At 42.8% G+C, this 25,759-nt stretch overlaps 1 protein-coding gene across 1 annotated transcript in view; it reads right to left on the bottom strand.

The window, feature by feature from the left end:
* Ddc (dopa decarboxylase) overlaps positions 1-25,759 on the bottom strand; it is a 78,322-nt gene that overhangs the window by 21,072 nt on the left and 31,491 nt on the right. The window contains exons 7-8 of the mRNA XM_036201001.1: positions 11,077-11,143; positions 3,410-3,504 (exon numbers count right to left, since the gene is read on the bottom strand). Coding sequence (XP_036056894.1) covers positions 3,410-3,504; positions 11,077-11,143 — 162 coding nt within the window. The remainder of the gene's footprint in view (positions 1-3,409; positions 3,505-11,076; positions 11,144-25,759) is intronic.

Here is a 25,759-nt window from a genome sequence, read left to right as displayed (position 1 = left end):
CGAACTAGCGAACTTCTCAGAATATATGTAAAATCATGAGGACAAGAAAGAGAAAAATCTCATAACTTGTCGGCAGTGACTAGAAATTCCCTCTTTTATTTAACTGAAGGTTTTTTTCTTTCTTTTTTTTTTTTTTTTTTTGCCAGCATGGCAACACGATCGTAGTTTCCGTGTACCTAAGGGTTTTCTTTTTCAGTTTTAAAGATGATGTGTAAGTTCACGGAATTCCCGACAGTTACAGCTTTCTTGGCTGGAGGATCAGATAACAGCTTTACCGACCATGTTTTCAGAGAGAAAATAGTTTTCAACTACCAACAGCAGCTGAAGGCTCCTGGGTTTCAGCTCTGCGCTCACAAATCCAAGAGCCTCACAAAGGCTGCTTTCTGCCTTTTCCCAAATGCAGGCCCTGGCTTCCCATGTGACTGATGAGTGGCAATGAGTCCTTCTGAATGTCAGGGATTTGGCCTCAGAGCTCAACTTGATAGAAGCAAGGCTCAGTCTAGCCCGATTTCCTAAAGGGACATTTTTCAAACTTCCCAAAGCTTTGGGGTTGCTCCTCTTTATTTAATTCCAGGGACCCTCACTGAGGAGGCAACAAAGCCCTAAGGGGCCTGATTGGTGTCAGTGATAGACATGGGGCCAGCCAAGCAAGCTTCCATATGGACCCAAGCTGGAGGTGCCGATTCATTTCCTCCCAGGTTTCAGAAAAAGTAATTTTGAGAAGGAGACAGGAAATTACAGCAAGTTTCATTTGTTGATAAAAGGAAACAAAAGGTTAAAGAGGAGCATTGTTTGCTGGGGATTTTATTAGTTCCCTCCGCTGGGGCTGATCTGTTTAAACTTCTTTCATTACGGTACAGTGATATTTTCCTCCCGCTGACAGAGAGGACGGCCCTTATCTGCAAGGGTCGGGCCACAGCAGGATATTGCGGCCGCTTATCTGACCACGGAGCAGCCAAGCCCTCAGCCAGGCAAGGAGAGAGCGGTACCACTAATGGAGGAAAAATTGCAGCGACTCCTTGTCCCTGAGAGTGCTGTGAATGCTGTCTGCTGTTGATAGGATCTGGCTGCGGTGCCCATCGCTGTGGTGGTCTGTCTGTCCCGCACCTCTCCGTGAAAGGTGAAACTTCGAGTTGTCAGTTCAGGCCAGAGAAGAGCACTGGTAGATGAGGAAACCCTAGAAACCCTACACCGGATACCTGGACTCAGCAGCCTCCAGCCTAGGCCTGAGTACGGGGAAGGAGACTGTGCGTCTTCTCTCCACTAGCTGAAGGACAAATGGGTGGAGTGTCCATGGTCTGAAAAATGCTTCTTTATGTTTAAAAGTATTTGCACATGCAGAGTGAAAGAAATTAGCCGTTGGACCCAAACCCAAACATGAAATATAAGTGTTCAAAGATACAGCTTGGAGGTAATTTTACTCGGTGTTTTTAAAATTTCTATGTATGAAATATAGCTTCATGATATGGAATCTGCCACTTTGGCATAATATAAGTGCTTGGGAAGTGGAAAGTTTCTGATTTCGGAGCATTTTGGACGTTGGAGTTTGGATTAGAAATGTCCACACACCATTGAGATTAGTGTTCATTTCTGAGACCCAAATACCCACAAAACTAGCTATGGAACATTAAGAGGTTTGGCATCAGAATCGCAGTATCAGAACTTTCCACATGTTAACGCAAACCCTCAGTACTTAGTAATTTTGACCTCTTTCTACTTCCTAGAATGGACCTAAGTTTAGCATGTAAGAAACACTCCATAAGGAATTACTGACTGCATAAGTGAGTGAATAAACACAGCTGAGACAATAAGGAATTAGTGACTGCATGCGCAAATGAATGAATGCAGCACAGATAGAAACTCAGGGCTATTTCGTTCATTAGCAAGAAGGGGAGATTATTCTGTGCAAAGATAGGACAATTTGTATTCCATACCTTTGACATTCGCTTTTCTGTTACTACAGTCTTATGAGAATTCAAAACAGTAATTAGAAAATTGATTGGCAAGCCTGACATGCAAGCAGAAAGAGGTGGAGAGGGAGTTCCTTCAAGCGCTGGTGGGAAATAATGAAAGCATCTAATGCATGCTCAGTCTCCTATGCAGCACACTCTTCTTAAATCCTTTAAGTGCGATTAACACAGCCACTCCTTAGGATCCCCTCACAAAGGATTCATCACAAGGACAGCCATTTTATGACGTGAGGAGAGGATACCTGAACTGCCCAAGGGCACATGGTGATTCTAATCTGGAGTCCAATGCCAAAACCTGGTCCTGCTTCCTTTGAAGGTAAGGTATCAAGAAACCACTTTTCCCGAGAAGAAAGCAATTCTTTCCTGGCTAAGGGACTGACCCTCCGATTTTAGAATCTCCTACAAAAGGCCTCTTGGGGCTCTTTAGTGCATTAATCTGCTAGTTGCCAGGTAGAATAGCTCCCTAACCTATGGAATTCTGCATGAGTCTGGAAAGCTGTTGGTTATATCTGCGTTGTCTGCTTTGATTTATGTTCCATAGTTCTATGGAGAGAGGAATCCTGGCTAACTGTTTTGATAGCTACTTCTCAAGGAAGAGTTTCATTTGGCACGACAGTATACATTTTGCAATTTTCAGAAGAGTCCATGGGACATGTAAATGCGATACTGACTAATGTGACCATCTTGCTCAGGTATACGAGAAGAATGTGAACAACACGTTAAGCCAGATTGGAGGGAATTGCGGGTTGACATTTTGAATTATTGTTTGACTGGAATGCATAGAAATTTCATTTTGCTCAGAAATATTTTTCCATAGCTTTCTGTGTACGTTTAACCTATGCTGCACAGCTCTTCCTAGGATTTGTAGGAACTGGGAACTAGCTGTCAGTTTCTGGAATGCTTCAAAAGACAGACTGCATGACTAGAGTCCTCAGCTCCTGTCCTAAGGAAGTGTCATGTCTTTTATTAAGCTAGTTTTCATTTTTAAAAATTGTGTATGGGGGGCATGGGATATGTACATGTGAATGCAGGTGTGCAGAGGTTAGAGTCATCAACTCTCCTAGAGTTGCAGTTATGGGAGTAAATATTGGAAATCAAACTCAAGTCCTCTGCAAAAACAGTACGTACTTGTAATCACTGATTTGTTTCTCCAGCTCCCTGAGGAGACGTAATTTCTAACAACCATTGCAATTGGCTAGAAAGTAGTTTGCTGAAAGGAACCAAAGCAGTAAGAGTTGGGATGTCCAATTCTTACAAAAGGAAACTTTACTGATAACACATTGGGTTTGGGTTTGGTTTGGTTTTTTTAATGATCTTGGGGGAGCACTGTTGCTCAGTGGCAGAGTACTTGCCAGGTATATAGGAGGCCCCTGGGCTTGGTTTCCAGTGCGAAAAAGGTCAAAATAAAGACCTTATTGAACAGCTTAGGGCATACTCACCTCCACACCGTTCAGAAGATACCTGAACTCAGGACAGATAAAGGCACTGCCAGCGTATGCAGCATCAATGTGTAGCCACACACCCTCCAGGTTGCCTAATGGTCAGAAGCAAATGGTGAGATCACATCTGGGCATACCCCCATCTCATGTGGAGCAAGAAATGCCTGTCTAGAGTCTAGCGTATGTTTCCTAGCTGAATCTGTCACTTTTCCTGTTGCTATGATAAAATACCATAACAAAAGCAACTTAAGTGAGAATGGGCTTCCATGGTTCACAGTTCAAGGTAGGGTAGTTTATACAGCAGGTTTCTGAAGCAGGTCATCCTGTTGAATCCATGGTCAAGCAGCAGAAAATGACCAATACTTGTTCTCAGCTAGCTTTCTACTTTTAATGCAGTACAGGTCCCTAAACCCAGTGAATTGTGTTACCACTTCTTTTCTTTCTTTCTTTCTTTTCTTTTTTTTCTTTTTTTTTTTTTTTTGGTTTTTTGAGACAGGGTTCCCTGTGTAGCTTTGCGCCTTTCCTGGAACTCACTTGGTAGCCCAGGCTGGCCTCGAACTCACAGAGATCTGCCTGCCTCTGCCTCCCAAGTGCTGGGATTACAGGCGTGCGCCACCACCACCTCGTGTGTTACCACTTTTAGGGTGGGTATTTCCACCTCGATCAACCTAATCCAGATAATCCTCCAAAGGTCTGGCCAGAGGCGAACCTAATCTAAATAAAGGTACAGGTGTGCCTGGAGGCTTGTCCCCTGGAGATTCTAGGTCCCATCAAATTAACAGTCAACACTAACCTTCAGTCCAACCACACATAACTACCTTAAAGATAGCATTCTCAGGCTGTGCAGTGGTGGCGCACGCCCGTCATCCCAGCACTCGGGAGGCAGAGGCAGGCTGATCTCTGTGAGTTCGAGGCCAGCCTGGTCTACAGGACAGGCTCCAAAGCTACATAGAGAAACCCTGTTTCAAAAAAAAAAGAAAGAAAGAAAGAAAGGAAGGAAGGAAGGAAGGAAGGAAGGAAGGAAGGAAGGAAGAAAGAAAGAAAGAAAATTTAAAAAAAAAAGATAGCATTCTCACCTTACTTTATTTAGGAATGAGAGTACCTTCTCTGCAACCACATTCCCTCAATTTATGTATGTATCTTGGCTCACTGCTCCCTGATATCTGCCTGTATCCACCTAGCCTAAACTTCATTCTTTCATAGGGAAATGAAGTTTTAAGTGTACACTAGATAATACACCTACTTTGCCTACCCTATCACTTAGAAGTCAGTGAAAAAACATTCATTTTTGAGGTTAGGCATAGTACTGCACACCTTTAATCCAAACACTCAGGAGGCAGAGGCAGGTGGGTCTCTGTGAGTTCAGGCCAGCCTAGTCTAAAAAGCAAGTTCCAGGACAGCCAGGGCTGTCACACAGAAAAACCAAAACAAACAAACAGAATGGAAGAGAGAGAGAGAGAGAGAGAGAGAGAGAGAGAGAGAGAGAGAGAGAGAGAGAAGGAAAGAAAGAAAGAAAGGAAAGAAAGGAAAAGAAGAGAAAAATTGATTTTCATTGTTGTATAGCAATTTCATATAAATTGAAACATTCCATCCCAGAATGAGGCCTCTTAAGACTTAGGAAGTAAACAAATCTTACAGGTCTCAGGAAGTTCCTGAAACTTGTAAGATTTATAAGACCTCCTCCCCCAAATTATATATATTCCATATTTTACATATATATGCATGTGTATGCATGTGTGTGTGTGTGTGTGTGTGTGTGTGTGTGTGTGTGTGTGTGTGTGTACTAGGGAAAGGAGACTGGCCAGCAGTGCTGCCTACAAGTTCTACAGGAAGTTCCTGGATGCAGCTTCTTTGAGACATCACCCAGGCTCCTGTGGGCTTTTCAGTGATGTAACTGCCCTTGAGTCATTCCTGTGAGTAACCCCGCACCCAAACTCCTATAAATAAAGTAAATGGTTCACCAAGTTGGACTTTTGTGGAATTGTTAATTTGGTCTTTCATTGGTTTCCTGTCTGAGATGAGTAATGCTTTGTATCTTTCTAGGAAAACTCATACAACATGAGAAATAGCCCAGTTACCAAGTATAGTCATGAGGTGGCTAAGACCTAAAGGTTGAGGCTACAGAGAGGATAACAGGCACCCATCCCTGTACAGGCCAAGATACTGGTGTCTTATATTTGTACACAAGGGTGGATCCACCACAGATTTTTCATACATGATGGCCATTAATGTGTGTGCTGAGAGGAAAAATTAGTCATTCTGAACTCTGCTGATAAAAATGTAAAAGACATTCCAAAGCTTTGTTTCAGTTTATTCTTCAAACTAAGACTCTTAGGAAATCAAGGTCAGATGAAACACAAGCTTGTGGATACCACTATGCCAGGACACAATGTTAAAAAACCAAGGTGCAAGGAGAAATTCAAGTCATCGGAAGCAAGAGTGAACATGTCTGTCTCAGCAGCTGCTCACATGACCCCAGTTGGATGAAGCAAGAGACAAAGCCTTATAATAACACAAGACTCTCCCCCAGGGAACAGCAGGATCATGATGGATGGCCATCCAGCCATCACTTGGATTAGCTGGGAGCCAGAAGAACTCTATACTCCTTTGTAAGACAAGACAAGCTGTAATTTGAATGTCCATTAAATCAAGCTGAAGATATTACCTTTGGGAAGTGACCAGATTATCATGGTAGCATTCAGTTAACACCCTTATAAAGGAGACACTAGAAAGACTGCTTGTATCTTCTGCCAGGTGAGCACACATAGAAGGCACCACCCATTAGCCAGGGTATGAGTTCTCTCCAGGAATCAAATCTCCTAGTGCCTTGATCCTGCATTTTCACACACCAGAAATGTAAATAATGAATTCCTGTTGTTTTATGAGCCTCTGGGGTCTGTGGTGTTTTGTGGAGCACCCCAAATGGACTAAAACAGGGTGATTCCATGTTTTCTATGGGTGCTGCTTGGATCCCACATTGACTTCTATCTATAGAATTTGCTTTTTTAGCTCAAGTCCTCTAACAGAGTTCCACAGATGCCACTGTTCATGTTCAGTTCAGGATGCTGAATGAAAGAGTAAGGCAAAACAAGATAGAAAGTCTGCATGGGCCCACAGTAAGAAACACTCACGCCATGTCTTAGGAAGGTAGGGGTGGGAAGGGCATGTAGGTGGCTCTTTCTCTCTCATCCCTCTGTTGTTCCTCCCATATCCTCTAGCCTAGAGAGAAAGGCATGCTGGGTAAGTCAGTGAAACCTTGAGAAGAAAGCAGGCCATTCAGCTGTACCCCTGAGTGTCTCAGAGCTGGTTTCATAGCACCCAGATGAGAGACAGTTCAGTCTGAGTCTCAACAGCTAAGTGGGTATCAGCTAAAGCCACTCTAGAATGCTCCAGGTACCTTCACCAACACACCTGGTTCAGTAGGTAAGAAAAGACCCAATGGAGCACCCATTAATAATCTCTACTAAAGAATCAAGTTTACTCGTAAAAGATCCAACTTCTACTCTGGTTCCTAAGAGGTGACCAATGGACTTCTCTTTTTTTCTTTTCTTTCTTTCTTTCTTTTTTTTTTTTTTTTTTGGCCTGGGGCTTCGGCCCAGACATTCTGATCCTATAATTTACGAAGGGGCCACTGGGTGATGACACAGCAGTTTTGACTTCTGGAGAAGTTGTTCTTTAAAGGTACTAGCTGGGCTTCCCAAGAGAGGCTGAGTAGAACTCAGTCCTCACAAAAACAGGCAGTAAAGCATTAGAAGAGCTGGCCCGGTAGGGAAATGTCTTGACCCAGTGCACATGGTTGCACATTATAACTAAAGCAGTTCATACCCTCATGACTCCTCAGAGACCACCAGAAACCCTGTATGCTCACACTTCAAAACTCTGTTATATGTGTCTCCTTGGCTGATTTTAATCCCCATCTTCAACCATCCTTGTGAGCTTGTTCTCAGGAAGTTTTGAGTCTTCCAGCAGGTTAGAATATCTAAAGGAGTTTGAGGAGTCCTGAAGCTATAGCAAGTATCTGAAAAGAGGGTCTCAGATGGAAGAACGCCTTGTGGAGACTGTCTTCTTTGACTTGGATTAGCCCCAAACTCCAACAAAAAATAACTCACAATGCTCCTTAGGAGCTTCTATATGGGGGCTGTTGAGACGGCTCAGCGTTAAAAGCACTGACTGCTCTTCTAGAGGTCTTGAGTTTAATTCCAGCAGCCCCATGGTGGCTCACAACCATCTGTAGTGGGATCTGATGCCCTCTTCAGGCATGGAGGAGGAAGAGGAAAAAGGAGAAAGAGGAGGAGGAGGAGGAGGAGGAGGAGGAGGAGGAGGAGGAGGAGGAGGAGGAGAAGGAGAAGGAGAAGAAAGAAGAAGAAGAAGAAGAAGAAGAAGAAGAAGAAGAAGAAGAAGAAGAAGAAGAAGAAGAAGAAGAAGAAGTTGTCTCTCTATGGGCTTCTCTTGGACCAATGAGGAAGTGAGATGGGGTTGACTGACACAGACTGAAGTTCTGCATCTTCCATGTTTAACTGATACCAGCCCCATCATCCAGGTCCTCCAGCACATGTAGGAATTATGTGGATGCAGCATGAACACACAACAGTTAGACATAGGGAGTTGCACATGCCAGGAACATTACCACTGAGACCATACCATCTCTGATTTCTGCAGCCCTTGGCCTCCACCTCCTCCTACCGATTTTCTAAGAGACTACCTCAGTATGCAGAAACCAGGCCAGGCTGACCATGGTGCACAGCCCCTCTGGCCCTCAGGATGAAACTGTGGCAGGCTATAATACATTCCTCTCCTCCCTATTCCCTGAGACTGCCTACCTTGTTCAGCCAGACCCCTTCCTCAGTGTCCCCATATGTGTACCCAGCTTCTAAGGCTGCCATCTATCCATCTGCCATAACCTAACCTCTTCTTAATTGATGCCTCCTATGGCAGTTGATTAATCCAGGTGGACTAATGTCATCATCCTCTCTGGTGTGCCATTTTCAAAGGGACCAAAGAAAGCCTGAGTTTCTCAAAGGAGAAACTGGAAGAAAGTCATCTTCTGAGAGATGGTGAATGAAGACAAGACCTCTGTGTTGTTTTGACTAGGTTATTTTAATCAATAGGATAAGGCCAGCTCAGAACACAGTGCTTGGTGGTGAAGCATGCTAATTGATGATAGCTAAATAAAGAGACAGTGGGTTACAAAGGTTTTAACTCTAAGACACTACCACTAGTTAGTAATATTGCCCTCAAGTATGAACATTGGCCATGCATGAAAGGGCTTGGTGTTGGCCTGTCAACACCCCCAACCTTGTCTCAAGAGCAGTCTCTGGGATCGAACCCAAACAGCAAAGCACGTCTCAGGCTCTACCCACAGCACCTTCAGAACTCCCTGACAGAGGGAGCTGCAGGCCAGCAGGGCAGCCTGAGCTGTAATCATCTAGCATTGTGAGCATTAATGGCAGGGGCCACCTGCTGGCTGTCATCTTCCTGCTCCTGTGGGGAGCCAGATTGAGTTCAGGGATAGCAGCCCTGTAGGCTCAAACTGGCAGAAGACTCCAGTGCTTTAAATCCGATAGCCCTGGGGAATGACATCAGCCGGCTGTTGGCCAGGACATTCAGTCCTTGGCCTGACATCTGAGTCAGAGGACTTCGACTTGCTTGGCTGAGCTCTCGAAGGTCTGCAGCTAACGAGGCCCACAGTACAGCCATAGCTGGGGATGGCCAGCTAGTTCAGTTCTCAGCCTGCTGTGTGTGCCTATCTTTAGCCAGTAATAATCCCAGCTGTGCCATCGCTCACAACAGGCGGAGCCAAATCCTGAGTGAATGGCAAGGCTGTGTCCACCCCACTTCTCATGGTTGGTGATTAGCCTCATGGTCCTGGCAGTACAAGCATGTACTACACGTAGTCCATGTCTTTCCTACAGCCCAAATGTCTGCATGAACTCCCCTGAGCTGCACTGTGAAGGAAATACTGTTTTCCTATTATGAGAGCCGTTTCTCTTTCCAATTTTTAGATAGGGGAAAATGAAGGTCAGATTTAAGACATGCAGCTGTAAGCTATAAGCTCCTCTGCTGCTTAAGGCCCTGGCCAGCCCCCACCACTGCCACGCCAGCATGCCTGTAGCACCACCTCCACCGCTGTCTCCTGCTAGCCAGGCAACAGTGACCCAGGGGAGAAGAGCTCATTCCCGAGAAGAGACGGCAAGCAAACTAGGGGTTAGGAGAGGTGGGAAACGTGCTTGGCCCACACAGACCGACAACGAAGCCAAATGCCAAGCAGGTGTCGTGATGTCTGGCACAAGTCAAAGGACTGAGGTCAGAGAGCTTGCTAGGGACAGCTCCACCCGAGCCTTCACATCCCTAGGGGACAGAGAAGAGTGAGTTTCATGGGCTGATATATCCTTGGTGCCTTAGAAACCGTTCCAAGGCCTGCTGAGTTCCCAGTGCTCACATTAAAGGTGAAACTTTAGAAAACACAGGCATTTATTCATTTTGCAACAGAATCCTAGTCTCAATGAGGAAGACAAAATGTCCTGATTGAGAGAGCAAGGGAGAGAGCATGAGGCCTGGAAATTATCTGAAATGGAGCATTCTCTGTACAAGTTTAGCTTGAAAGTATTGATTTGCTAGATCAATACTAACAGCCGCATGCTGCTTAATGAAGGGCAGTCTGAGAAATGTATCATTCTGTAAGGTGGACATTAGGAAAGCATCGCACACCCAGGATGTAGCATCGCCATCCTAACTGGTGTTTACCCTCACTGAAAATGTTACTACACTCCTCAATATTGTCTTTTATTTATTTATTCATTTTATTTTACTTTTTTTTTTTTTTTTTTTTGGTTTTTCAAGACAGAGTTCCTCTATGTATTTCTGGCTGTCTTGGAACTCACTCTGTAGACCAGGCTGGCCTCAAACTCAGAGATCTGCCTGCCTCTGCCTTCTCAATGCTGGGATTAAAGGCATGTGCCAACACCATCTGGTTTACAATAATTTACTTTCTTTAAAAAAAAAAAAAATGTGTCAGACAGGGGTCGCGCATGCCTTTAATCCCAGCACTGGGGAGGCAGAGGCAGGCGGATCTCTGTGTTCAAGGCCAGCCTGGTCTACAGAATGAGTTCTAGGACAGTCAAGGCTACACAGAGAAACTCTGTCTTCAAAAATCAAAAACAAAAAACAAAACAAAACAAAACAAAGAGCTTAGTTTCCTTAACAGGGCTACCATATCCTAAACATTATATTCCTATGAAGTACTTGGACATTTTCTCTCTTTCCAATAGCATGTTGGTATTATTAAGTTCAGCTGTGTGTAATTAGCTCATACTTTGAGTTTGTGGAATTTAAGTCAATGGGGTTACATTATTGTAAATATAAGACAAGGCGTGTAAATCATGATTAGAATTAATGATGAGGCGCATGGTTCAACGTGAAAGGTTGGCTAAACCCGACCCCTCCATGTACAGAATACTTTTTTTGTGGGGGGTGTGGGAGTGGGTTCAAGACAGGGTTTCTCTGTGTAATTTTGGTGTATGTCCTAGATCTCGCTCTGTAGATCAGGCTGGCCTCAAACTCACAGAGACCCACCTGGCTCTGCCTCCCAAGTGCTGAAATGAAAGGCGTGCACCATCCCCTCCCGGCTAAGAATACTTTTAAAAAAGAAAATTGAATCAGTTACTTACAGATGGGTCCTACTTCTAGAAGATTGTCAAAGGAGCAGCAAGATGTGGTTCCCAGTGTAACAACCACCTAGGAAGTAAAAAACAACCATTTTATCCCCCATGTTGCCATTGTTGTAACCCAGGCCCTCTTCCACAGCCACCTATAGTGGATAGCATGTACAAGGAAATGGAAACCCATGAATATGTGTTTAATCTCTTGGTTAAAGTGTCGTAGCACACAAAGAGAACAAACCTATGAACAAAAGTCTCCACTGTGGGCTGGGGAGATGGCTCAGTGGGTAAGAATGCTTTCTGTACAAAGCAAAAGGACCTGAGTTCAAATCCCTAGCTCCCACATAAAACCTGGGCGTAGCCTCACATGCTTGTAACTCCAGCTTTGGGGGACAGACCCTGGGGGATGCTGGGGACTTTCTGGTCCATTGACTTAGCCAAAACAGCAGGCCTCAGGTTCAGTGAGAGACCCTGCCTAAAAGAATAACACAAGGGCTAGAGAGATGGCTCAGCAGTTATGAGCACTTGCTGCTCTTTTTTTGTTTTGTTTTTTGTTTTTGTTTTCAATACAGGGTTTCTCTGTAGCTTTGGAGCTTGTCCTGGACTAGCTCTGTAGACCAGGCTGGCTTTGAACTCACAGAGATCCACCTGCCTCTGCCTCCCAAGTGCCAGGATTATAGGAGTGCGCCACCACCGCCCAGCTGCTGCTCTTATAGAAGACCCAGGTTTGGTTCCCAGAACCCACATGGCTGTTCACAATTGTCCATAACTCCAGTTTCAGGGTATCCAATGTCCCCTTCGGACCTCCATGGGTATCAGGCCAAAATGATGCACATACATATATGCAGACAAAACACTCATACCATATATAAATATAATGTGTGTTATATAATATATTATATATTTACTGTATTATATTATATATATTTGGGTTTGTTTTTGTTTTTGTTTTTTTTTTTTTTGAGCTGAGGATGAAACCCAGGGCCTTGCACTTGCTAGGCAAACACTCTACCACTGAGTTAAATCCCCAACCCTATATATTTGTTTTACACACACACACACACACACACACACACACACACACACATACACTTTTTTTTAAATTTATTTAGAGACAGGGTTTCTCTGTATAGCCCTGGCTGTCTTGGAATTCATTCTGTAGACCAGGCTGGCCTTGAACTCACAGAGATCCACCTGTCTCTTCCTCCCTGGTGCTGGGATTAAAGGAGTGCAACACCATTGCCTGGTGCATTTCCCCGATTTCTAAGAGCTCTCTGGGTAGTTGATGTGTTGGAGGCTTTGGTGATACCTTTGAATCATTTCTACTCCTATATGTAATTCGAATAAAATTAATTGATTCACTATATTGGACTTTGATGACACTCTTGCTTTGGTCTGTTATGGGTTCCCAATCTGGGGTGGGTAGACGCTTGTTCAAGTCTCCCCAGAAATATTTACACACACACACACACACACACACACACACACACACACACACACAAAACCAACCATAAATATAAACAAATCTGAGCTCTGAAGTATGAGGCTAGGAAGTATTGGCTTTAGTGGATGATCACCCACATTTGACCTACAAAAGATTTTCAGGGAATGGAGCCTTGAGTAGAAATGAGGGAATTCAGTCACATGAATTCCTATATGCTACTTCATCAGTTGAATCTGTTGGAGATAAGAACATAGTTCGCGTAGAATAAAGAATTTAGACATTTTTACCTAGTTTGATGTGTGTGTGTGTGTGTGTGTGTGTGTGTGTGTGTGTGTGTGTGTGTCACAGAGCAAGCACATCAGAGGTGACACACACTGAGGCCAGCTGGGATGTGTGGAGGTGTGAGTAGAGTGGTTCTTATAGGGCCACAACTGTGATGGCTCTACCGCTGACTCACTCTAGGGTCAGTTAAGCCACATCAGAATATTGTTCAAGAGTGTGCCTCAATGTCCTTACTCGTGACTTTCTTATCCAGAATTGCTCCCGAAGATTTGCTTCAACCTTCAAAAGGTCGGTGAGAAAGCTCTGCTGGTGCTGGCAGTGATGGCAAAGGGTGTTTTGAGAAAACATGGTCTACTGTGGGAAGTCATGCAATGGGAAGTCTGACCTAGAATCCATCCTCTCGGTGCCTTGGGATGCTGGTACTCACGTTGTTCATTCACATGACTGTCTCTTTCTCTAGACCAACAATGTTCTTGAAACCAGGTCTTTATGTTGGTGGGAATTTGTACTTTGCTGGACATGGAATGGATGCCAAAATGTATTTACTTAACTCTCATGCTCCAAATGATAAGGAAAAGTCTTGTTTATGAAAGCCAAGGGCTGATCAGATTCATAGAGGCCATGATGCTGGGATAGTGAACTTTCTCTTCAGGCTTGATGAAGTTTCATGTACCCTTGTGTCCAGTGCATGTCAAATGTCAAGGGTGCATGATTGTTCAAGTCTACCCAAAAATAGTGTCACACAATGCTATTTGAACAAGGTTTGCACCTTGTGTCAAGTACATCACTCCAATAATATTAACTACACCACAGGACCCAAGTGTTAACTTGGGCAGGTCAGAAATTCAGACATAGTTATCTGGCAAGGCCTTTATGGCTCCATCACACAGATGACCACCTGTATTTGTCCTGGAAGCCAAACCCACCTTTCAACAAGATCCTACTCTCTTGCCAGGTAACATAACATTTATGGGTCACTCACTTGGCTGCCTGGGCCCTGATGCTCACATAGAGGCCTGGGTTGGTGGAGGTACTTGGCATTATTTCTCATAGGTAATGCCTTTACCATGGACCAGAGTCTTTCTGTACCCAGTTGTAGGAGATGGTGGCTATGCAGGTCCTGGCAGAGCTCTGACAGCTTCTTTGTAACACCCATCTATATCCACAAAGGTCTGCCCCTAACAGTGCTGTCCTTGGTCAGGCTTAGCAGAGGCAAACACTTGAATACGGGCTTTGTGATTGTGGATGGATGGTGATCCAGCAGACCATGAAGTCATCCACTGAAAACTATTGTTCTATTCACAGATCCCAAGGAGAGGACCCTGTCATGCTGTGGGGTGCACCATAGGGAACACATGCTGAAACTCTAGGACATGTCAGATGTGGGGGTGAGAAAGACATAGCCTTTCTCTTGGTGCTGATGGGAAGTTCCAGTTAAGGCAGGCAAGGAGGCTGTTTTGACTAATTCTAGAGGCTCACGCTGCCTATAATTATTTGGTACCTGGCTATTTCAGGGGTAAACAGGGAGACAGCACCCTAAAGAGAGAACCTCACTGAGGCTCTTCTTTGGTTAGTGTGCATATGAATATTGAATTTGCCACTCACACTTTGATTCAGAAGAGATAGGCCCTTCAGGGACATCATTGCCAAAGATGTCAGAGCATCAGAAAAGCAATAAAAGCCATCAGCAGTGACACAGGCCTGCTATTCCAGCTTTCAGGAGTGGAGGCCGTGGGATCTCAAGTTTGAGGCCAGTTTGGACTATATAGGAAGACCATCTCAGGGCAAGCAAGATGACTCATCGGGTAGAGCTTCTTGCCACTGAGCTTGATGACCTAGGTTTGATTTCCAGGACCCATGTAGTGGAAGGAGAGAATTGTTTCCTACAAGTTATCCTCTGGCCTCCACATACACAATAAATAAATGTAATGAAAAAAACAACAACCCTGTCCCAAAAGAACAAAAATCAAATGAGAGAGAGAGAGAGAGAGAGAGAGAGAGAGAGAGAGAGAGAGAGAGAGAGACAAAGCCCTAGGTGTGAAGCTCAGCTGCATTGCACTGCATTGCTGGGCTGCTTGCCAGGACCCATCTTTCTCACTCACAAGGAAACATAATGGACACAGAACTTGCCCAGTGTGAGCGGTATCAGTGGGCTTCCAGGCTCTCCTGAGCCTCAGACTCCTGTAGCTCTCCACGCAGTTTCTTCACTCCATGCATTCAATCAACATTCTCCACACTTGCCTCATTTGTATAAGATGAGTCATGCTGTGGGCCTCAGGGTCCCATGTGGTTTTTCTCTGGTATCTGTAATTTCATCCTGATATTTAACTGAATATTAAAATGCTTTGCTTTAGGTACCTGGCTAACTGGGTCAGCTCATCATAGGACCCTTAAAATGCTTTGTCTGTGTTATTCGGGGTAAAACTGGGTAGTTTCAGTAGAAACAGATTGACTCAAGACATTAACACTGCGTTATCTTCTGCATTTGTGTCTCTTAGAGATGACATATTTGCAATGCAGCAATTACTTCAGCTTCATCTCATTTTCCCATCTAAACACTAATTGGCCCAAGCACAATAATTTCTGCTGTTAAATTCATATGTGTTAAACATTTGCTTGTTCAAATCCGCTTTTATCTATTACTGGGTGCACAAAGAATATAGAGAATGATTTCTGCCAAATATGATTACTGCTTATCGCCTGAGATGAGCTTTTGGTCAACATAAACACTCACTCTTAGATTTGCACACAAGTATTGATTTATTTATAATGAGCTTGAGACAACTGAGCACAAACAATAATGTTCTGCCTTGTTCTGGAAGGAGCCTTGATGGGAGAATAAAACATGAGTGACTGTTTTGAGTGCTTTACTGGTGCAGTCTGGTTGCTCTGAGTGCTTCCTGGGTAGATCATCACAGTGACCTTAGATAGGCTCACAATCCCTGCTTTATGCTTGACTTAAAGAAGGTGCCAGAGTAGGTGCACATGGCCAGGGATACCTCAATGGTGATACCACTAGCCACACCTTTGGAAGACAGTGATCCCAAGTGCTCGCCACAGGGGATCCTTTCTAGCTGCAGAGGAGTTGTGAGCAGGCAGAAGACCTAAGATGGTGAAGCAGAAGGGGGCTGCATGGACAGTGTTCTAATGACTTGCCCACGTGCCACCAAGCTACAAGTCAGCTTGTCCTAATTCTCAGAAGCCATATTAAAGCTAGCACCTGCTCTGCTCCAGGCTCTGATTACCCCGGCTCAGCATCGCTCAATGACACTAACCTGATTTCAGTGTGCTCTGCAGAGCCCTAATCACATTTGTGCAGCAGGAGGGGGCAGGAGCCAGAGCAAGCCTCTATCTTCAGAGCCTGCGGCCTTCCTGCTAGTGACAGAGCCTGTGTGACCTCCTCCCCTGCTGTCCCTAACCCACCAGCCCTTTTTCCTCACGTACGTGCCTTGCAGGCATTGCCCTTTGCTGATGTTATTAAGTTGGCTTTATTGGAGAAGCAAACTATCATGAAGAAAATAGAGAGAAGCTTTATTATGAGACTCAAGTCCATGGAAGGACAGAACCAGCTTTCTTGGTTAGACTCTGCCAAATATGCCTTTTATTCTCAGTAGTGGGTATCCAGCTAGAGGGGCCTGCAATTCTTGACATATCCCGGAAGGGTGCATGTGGCTGTTACACATTCACACATGCAAATACTTATAACCACCGAGGAGCATTAGGGAACTAAGGCAAGGCCTAGCTACTACCCCTTCCCCATCCCAGTTGAATAGCCCCAAGCTGCACCTTGAAATAACAAACCATTTACACTGTCTCAGATATCCTGTGCTCTTTCACACTGATGAATGTTATCAATCCTCATTCCTTTAACAAAAAAATGCAATGCACCATGAATCCCTTGCCTGTCCAGCCTCAAGTATGTAGTTGCTATAGTGTTGCTTAGCAACAGGCATTATTGATCCTCTCCAAAGCTGATTTCAGCTTCTACTCTTGTCTGTATATGTAGTTATAAAATGGTAGAAAGACCAGGCATATATGTATCTCTGACATGAAAAACTTTTCCAGGAGGAAACAGTTGGTGGCTGGTCAGATATCCTCAGAGTTGGTCAAGGACACTGGGATACAAGCGTTTGTCAAATGTGTGAATGCATGAATGCACTGTGACACTTCCTTTTGTGCCAATGCAAAGGACTGGTGATATCTGTGGCTTCTGCCTGCAAAAAGGATTAAGGATATCCTCTAATATTTTCTGCAGTTTGGTTTGTTAAAGCATAATTTTAAAAAAATGGCATATTGTTTCTCTCTCCCCTCCTGCACGGAAATAAAATTCAGCTCTATTTCAGTGAACTGTGATGTCTTCACTTCAGCACTTGTATTTCTCCTCACTTGGTTTCCTCAGGTGAGCACATGAATACAGCTGACCCTCTGTATCTGAGGTTTGATTTGAGGTTGGGTTCTAACAACTTGACACTGCTCAGGTGGCCAAGAGTCTGAGACTAAATTGGCCGTGGACCAAGGGGAAAACCAAATACTACTGTTTTGCTACATGAACATATCAGTAAAACAACTCATAATGACATTCTGCTATACTCATGGATCACTGTGCTCAGTCATCATCAGAGAAGCTTCCTCCTGCAGTAGATTGGAACTAACACATAGACCCACCATTGGACAGTGTGAAGAGGGTGAGAGATTGGAACACTTGGTTCTAAACGGGAGGTATTCAACAAATCCCTCCCCTCAAGGCTCAGGGCACCATACACAAGAGGAAGCAAAAAGGTTGTAAGAGCCAGAGGGGTTGGATGATACCAAAGAAACATGTCTTCCAGAAACAACAAGACTGATGGACATTTGAACTCACAGAGACTGTGGCAGCATGCACAGACGTGCACAGTCCAAACCAGGGCCTCAGCACTGAGATGGGGAAGCAGACAGAAGCTCCCACCCCCAGCTAAAGATCTAGCTCCAATGAAAAAGTAGTTTCTCCAAGGGAGTCTTACTGAATGTATAAACCACACTCTAAGGCAGGTCCCATGTGCAGCAGTGGTGGCCAACACAAAATGAACTCAAAAGGAGTTTTGGAGAATTTTTTTTTTTTTGGTCTCATATTACTGTTTGTTTGTTTAACCTTACTGGTCTTTTGCTTATAAATGACGGTTTCTGATTTTATGTTTATATGGTGTGTGTGTGCATGTATAAGCATTTCTTAGGATCTTTCTTTGTTTCTCTTTTCCTTCTTTTCATTGTTAGTTTGTTCATTTTATTTTTCTCTTGCTTGCTTTTTTATTTGCCTGTTTGTTTTCTTAAGAGAGAGAAACAATGTGTGGAGTTGGAACAGTGCAGAGGTGGGGGGATCTGGTAGATGAGAGGGAAGGCCATGGTTGGGATATAGTGTATGAAAATAACGATTTTCAATTAAAAGTGAAAATTTAAAAATATTTGGAAAAAAATCCAGAAAGTTTCAAAAAGGAGCACTTGAATTTGCTGGGCATGAAGTACTATGTACTAAATCTATGAATAAAAATATGTGTAGGCATTGCTTTAGACATCAGAAGCCCTTAAAATATATAGAAAGGTTATATACAAATACTGTGGGCTTTCATAGAAGGCACTTGAGTATCCACAGGTTTCCTGGAAACACTATCCTGTGGATAGTGAGCTACAACTCTACACATAAACCTCTCATTTCTGTACATTTTCCATAAGCCCAATGTATATAGTGAATGTAAACATTTCATTACAAAAAAATTAAACTGAACACAGTAATGCAGGAAATTTGAGAGTGTGCTGGTTAGTTTTTTGTCAACTTGACACAAGCTAGGGAATAGGGAACCTCAATTGAGAAAATGCTCCCATCAAATTAGTCTGTAAGCAAGTCTGTGGGGGCATTTTCTTGATTAATGTGTGATGTGAGAGGGCCAAGCTCACTGTGGGAAATACTACCTCTAGGCAGATGGTCTGGATTATATAAGAAAACTGAGCAAGCCATGAAAACAAGCCAGTAAGCAGGATTGCTCCATGATCTCTGCTTCACTTCCTGCCCCCAGGTTTCCAACTTGAGTTCCTGCCCCGTTTCCCTTCAAATGGACTGTGATTGGGTTGTGTAAGTTAAATAAACACTCCCAGCCCCAAGCTGCGTTTGGTTAGTATTGATCACAGCATCAGAAAGCACACAAGGACAGGGGGTATTATACACCATATAGAAAGAAACTGGAAAGTGGCAAAAGCTAGTCTTTTCATATCAGTCATCGTTAGGAAGAACAGAATGGCCGGGGAAATTGCTTGGTTGGTCAAGTATCTGCCACGCAAGCATGAGGATCAGAATTTGATCCCCAGCATCCACATCCGTGTAAAAAGTTGGGTGCGGCAGTATGTGCCTGTAATCCCAAGGCTTGTACAGGGAGTGAGAACAGGTGGATCCCTGGAGCTCACTCATCAACCAACCTAGTTCTAAGTTCAATGAGAGACCTTGTCTCAAAAATTCAGATGGAGAACAATTGAAGAAGATAACCAACACTGACAGCTGTTAGCCACATGTGCACACACAAGGATACGTGAACACATACTACTTCATGTACATATGCACACATGCATGCGCATGGACATGCATATACTACACCACACACAAACAAAAAAAGAAGAGAAACTCTGGTATATATTATAATATGGAAGAAAGCTGACGACCTTATGCTAAGTGGAAAGTACCTTTCATGAAAAGAGGTACCTTAAGGTGCTTGGAACAATAAAATTCATAGGCACACAAAATACAAGAGTGATTTCTAGGGGCTTAAGGCATTGGAAGTTATTATTTAATGGACACAAAATTTCAGTCTTGTGAGAAGAAAAGACTTTTGTGCATTGAAAAATGGTAATAACTGCATATATACTAATCACTTGAACATAGTTTAGTAAGTTAGATATACAGGTGCAGAGCTGCAAAGAAAAGTTGTGACATTAGCTTTTGGAGTAAAACAATAGCAATGATTATTCTGAAAGCTCATATTTCATAACAAACACCACCCAGATGGTCCCTGGCTTACAGTGGTGCAACTTCAGTTTTTTCAAACTTATGACAGTGTGGCAGTGATACACAGCAGAAACTTCAAGCTTAATGTACTAAACAGCACTGAAAATCACATTTGGAAGTGGTTAATGTATTTTATACTATGTGTATTTTCTTCAAGTCAAAAACTAAAAAAAAAAAAAAAAAATCACAGAGTGGGGACAACATAGCAATAACAAAATAACTTCATGATGCTGAAGGGTCACTTTGCTCCCTCAAGGAAACAGCAGCCCTTATTGGTGTGCATCCCTCAGCAAAATACATGAATTAAAAATTGATAGACCTGCAGAAAGAAACAGATGAGCCAACCCTCATAGTTAAAGACTCTTAATACTCTTCTACCAGGAATAGACAGATCCAAGAGACAGAAATTTGATAAAGATGTTCTTGAATTGAAAAGTGCCATCAATCATTCGATCTAATTAAATCTGTAAAATACTTCACATAATGATCATAGAATGTATCTTCCTTGCATGTTTACTTGGAATATTCACTAACACAAGCCACATTCTGGGCCATAAAACACATCTCAATAAATTTGAAAGAATAGATATTGTACAAGGTACATTCTTAAATTACAGTGGAACTTAAGGAGAAATCACTGACCAAAAGATAGCTAGATTATACCCCAAACACTGAAAATCATAAAACCCATTTCTAAATGTCAAAGGAAAATTCTCAAGAAATGCTAAAAAGTACTTTAGCTCTTAGAAAATGACACTACAATTCAAGATAATTTATCAAGATAGTGAAATTGCTTAGAGATTTATAGCATTGAATGCCTCTACTAGACTAAAGTAAGCCTAAAATCTATAACCAAAGTAATCACCTTAGAAAACTAGTAAAAGAAGAAAATTAAGTGCAAAGTGAACATAAGAAAATAAAAAGAAATACCAATGAATCAATGAAATAGGAAATAGGAAAAAGTTGATTCTTTGAAAAGATCAATAAACGTGGCAGATTTTTAGCCAGATTGGCTAAGACAAAACAGCAAAGACACAAATGATTAACATCAAAATTGAAACTGGAACCATCACTGCTGATCTCATTGGCATTGAAAAGATAATAAAGAACATTACGGGCTCTGATCTCATAGATATTAAAGGGGTAATAAGGAATATCATAGGCTTGGTGTCCATACATTTAAAGACCCAAATGAAATGCACAAATTTCTCGTGAGATTTAACATAAAACTTACATAAAGGTAAATAAATACTGTCAGTAGAGCTGTATATGTATTGAAATTGTGTCTCTAGTCAGTAACTTGCCAAAAAAAAAAAAAAAAAAAAAAAAAAAACTGACAGCACACCATGCCTAACTGGGCTCCTCAGTTGCTCCACTGAAAATTTCAGAAAGAAACGTGAAATACCACATAGCTCATTCTATGATATTAACATTACCATAATACCCAAACTGTACACAGCAACATCAGGAAAGGATGTGATAGTCATGTACGTGTCATAAATATAGATGTAAGAATCTTCAATAAAATATTAGCAAAATGAACCCAACAGTAAGAAAAGAATTATATATTACAACCAAGTGTGCTTTACTTCAGATGTAACAGCTGATTGAATGTTTGAAAACAAATCAATCTGGCTAAAGAAAAGAAATCATATCATTAATTATATATGATCTGAAGCAATGTCATCTCTTAGCATAGTAAGATTATGCAAAACTTCCTCAACTTGGTAATATCCATGAGTCTCACAGTTGATACTAACAATTTAATCTAAAGTTTATAATCAAGAGTCAAGGGCTGGAGAGATGGCTCAGAGGTTAAGAGCACTGACTGCTCTTCCAGAGGTTCTGAGTTCAATTCCCAGCAGCCACATGGTGGCTCACAGCCATCTGTAATGAGATCTGGTGCCCTCTTCTGACCTGCAGTCATACATGCTGTATACACAATAAATAAATCTTTTTTTTTTTTTTTAAAAAGAGTCAAAAAACTCTAAATGAAAACAGAGTTAATTTTAAATAATAGTATCAGAGTTCTGATCCCACCTTTGCCAACTTACTATAAACCTGCAGTAACCAAGACAGTATGGTCTTAGAAAAAGAAAGAAAAAGCCAGACCAATGGACCAGAAATAGGTCTACACATGTAAGCCAAGCGTTGACAAAAGAGGAATGATTGTTTAATGGAGGAAGTACAGTCTTTCAACAGACAACTCAGGAACAATGGCCCACCACAACACACACATACGCACACCCTCGAAGGACTGTAAACACATTTTACACTCCTTTCACAAAAATCAGCTGAAAACAGATGACAGATTTAAGTATAAAGTCAAGAACTACAAAGCTCCTAGAATGTAACTCTGGAGAAAATCTATCTGGTCATGGTGTGGAATCAGTTGGCTGGAGTCCTTTTGTTCTGTTTACACAGAAATAATGTGTAGCCAAGGAGACAACCTTCAAGTACTGGGTGCTTTTGTTTCCCTTGGTGTTTTGCAGCAGTGAGTGATGGCCATAAGCAGGTGGGAGCAGCAGCTGGTGGTACCTTCTAGTGTTACAGTCTTCATGCATGCCTCGGATATCGGGACTCTAAGCCCTGTACGTGCTGCAGCTCTGGTGTAAGCCTAGAAAGCTGGGATTTTTCAGCCCTTGGTTGTAATTAGGGTTGAAGTTTGTGGGCAGCAGGAGTATAAGGATTTCTCAGTTCTTGACAGCAACCAGTGTCACAGATCTTGTGTAGGCCAAGGGAGTTGGGATTCCTTAACCCCACGTCCTCCAGTGTTACGTGCTAGCCCCGGGGCATCTGAGACCCTTGGTCCTAAAGATCTGACAGTTCTCTGGAATTCGTCTGGCAAGCAGGGCCTGCAGTTTTTCTTTTCTGACACCGGAGAGTCTTTTATCCTCCTTCAGTCTCAGCTGTCCACCCTCTCTTGTTGCCCCTCTCCTTCAGCCCTTCTTCGGCCCACCCTAGCGGCTCTCAGACTGTTCATCCGATTCTTCTTCAGCTGCCCAGCAGCTGCCTTGCCTCTTTCACAGGCCAGCCTGCCAACTGCTCAGCTGTCCCTGCCTCTGCCACTCGGCTACTTTCGCCCTCACTGCGCCTCTGCTCCCTCTGTGGCTCAGCCCCGCTACTGAAGGGCAGGAGTGCCGGGGAGAATCCTTTTATCAGGCCTAATGTGGCCAACACCAGGGAAGGAAACACAAGAGACGATATCCGAGTTGACACACTTAGTGAACCCGGGAAGCCTGAGTGGAGGCATTTAGGCAGAAACTGCCATTTGTTTTGGACCAACACAGCCTTGTCTCTTAGCACCAATCACACCACTGAGACTTCTACTGGGATCAGTTACCAGCAGTCACGGCAGCTCCTTTGCTAGGCCAGCGTAGCCGTGGTTTCCTTTTGGCCTGTGTGGAGATGATTGCACGGTTAGAGAGCTCGTGGAAGCTTGTGATAACAAAAAGGCTGGCACAAATGGTTTCAATCAGTTCTTGCTGAAGCAGTAGTTGGGGCAAGCAACCAAAGCTGTCTTGTAGTTTCCTTAGGGTGTCTGTGAAACGTTTGCGATGGCTGGCGCTGGCACAAGGGTAGTTGACTACTTGACAGTTCTGGTGCAGCTACAGCAGCAAGGGAGAGTCTAACGCTGCTAATTAGGGAGTCAAATCATGCCATTTGTCTGCATGTTTCACTATTTATGAGAAAATGAACATCATAAGGAGTACTTAAAGACTTTGTCATCTAACACAAATAGTGTTTTGTTGTCATTGTTTGGCGTTATTTGATAAACAGTATTTTAACACTACTCCAGGGAGGGGAAGGTCCCTCTCACCATTTTATGTATAATACCAAAGGCCTGATGCATGGCAAGAATGGATAAAGTGCGCTTTACTGAAATTAGATATCTGTCTCGGCAAAGACAAAAGACACAATTCAGAGAGTATAATAATAAGCTACAGACTGTGAGCAGACATTTGGAAAACATGCAAGCCGGTATGGAAACTTTCTGTTCTATTTTTCTTCTGGGAACCTGGGCTATGGCTTGAATGTGGAATGTCCCTCACAGGCTTATGTATTTCAACACTTGCACAGATGGTGGTACAACTTTAGAACGTTGTAGAACATTCCGGACATGGGGCCTCGCTATGGGAAGTGGGTCATGGCGGGGCAGGCCTTATGAGTTCTTGGCCAGCTCCCTTCTAGCCTGAGCTCTCTGCTTTTTGATGCTGATATGATTAAACAGCTGTCTCGCATTCCAACTGCCCTCCAAGCAGCTCCTGCTGCCATCCGATAGGCTGTGTTCCCTAAACCTCGAGCCAAAATAATCCCTTCCTTCTCGAATTATTTCTGTTAGGTATTCAGTCAGAGCAGCAACCTAAAACTGCTCTATCAAAATCAATCTGTTACTTAAAAAAAAAAAAACAATTCAACCCAGGATTGACATTGGTGGCTTCTCAGGGAGAGAGAATCAGTTTTCTTTAAGGGTGCAGCTCCTGGTATCCCAACCATGTTCCAGTGGGTGGTCCACACCCCTGAGTATCTGGGCAACACAAAGTAGACTCGGTGGGTTATTTAAAAAGAAAAAAAGAAGACGTAAGTTTGGGAGTATATAGGGAGGTGTGGGTAGTTCTGAAAAGAATTAGGAAGAGAATTGGGGGTTAATATGATCAAAGTGCATTGTACAAAATTCTCAGAGAATTCATTTAAAAAATTTATTTAAAAAAGAAAAAGATTAAAAATCAAAGTAAGGGCTGGAAAGATGCTCAGCAGCTAAGAGCACATACTGTTTTTGCAGAAGATCCAATTTCAGCTACCCATTATGGGGCAGCTCACAGCTACTTGTAACTAACTGAAGCTCCAAAGGAATCCAACACCTTCTTATGGATTCTGGGGGTACGTGCATATACCCCCACTCATACACATTCATATAGCTATACATACCCACATACACATACACATATTCACACACACACACACACACACACACACACACACACACACACACACTTAAAAAATAAATTTTTGAAAATACACCAACCATTTAGAACATGGGCAAAAGAAATAACTTAACATTTTCCAAAAAAATGTATGGATGGTGCCTATCCACATGAAAAGATATTTAACACTGTTAGTCACCAGAGAAATGGCTATTGTATCCTTAGGAGACATTGCTACACTCCTATCGATGGAACCAAAATAAAAAATAATGACAACACCAAATGCTTGTGAGGAAGCAAAGGAACCTAACTTTTTCAAGCTACATAGTGGGTATGTAAAACAAAACAGTCAGTCTAGAGAATATTTTATTGGTTTCTTTAAAAATGTATCCCAAAGAAATGAAAACATTTCTCTATCCAAATATCTGTGCATAAATGTTCACAGATGTTTTATTTGCAGTAGTTGGAAAATGAGAGCAATCAAAGCTCTTCTCAGTGGGCGATGGACGAGCAGAGTTGGACACCAAGTCTGTGGTAGAGCACTAAAAAGGAACACGTGAGACACCTAGGTGGATTGCAAAGGCACACGACTGAGTGAAAAGATACCAATCTCAACTTTTCACTTACTGTATGATCCCATTTCTACAACATCCTCAATATAACCAAAATCGAGAACACCAAACAGATTGTGAGGATAATGGAAGACAAGAAGAGCAAAGAAAAGAACCTCAGGAAATAGATCCTTTTAGAAACAAAACATATCAGGATTTTAGCTAACAGAGTAGTTAGGGGGTCTATAGCTTTAAAGATAGAACTAACACAGTAAACAGTTGTCATTTTCTTGGTTCTAATATTATCTTTCAATTATAAGAACTGTAATACTTGGGGGCAAAAGTAATAGGCATAGAATCGCTTAGTTTTAATTTTTAAAAGATCTTTCTTTTATTATTTTAAATTATGTGTTTGTGTCTGTGTATAGGTATTTGTCTATGAGTGTAAGCACCCACAGAGGCC

The sequence above is a fragment of the Onychomys torridus genome, chromosome 10 (assembly GCF_903995425.1).
Source record: "Onychomys torridus chromosome 10, mOncTor1.1, whole genome shotgun sequence".
NCBI lineage: Eukaryota > Metazoa > Chordata > Mammalia > Rodentia > Cricetidae > Onychomys > Onychomys torridus.
This window is presented reverse-complemented; position numbering and strand designations above follow the sequence as displayed.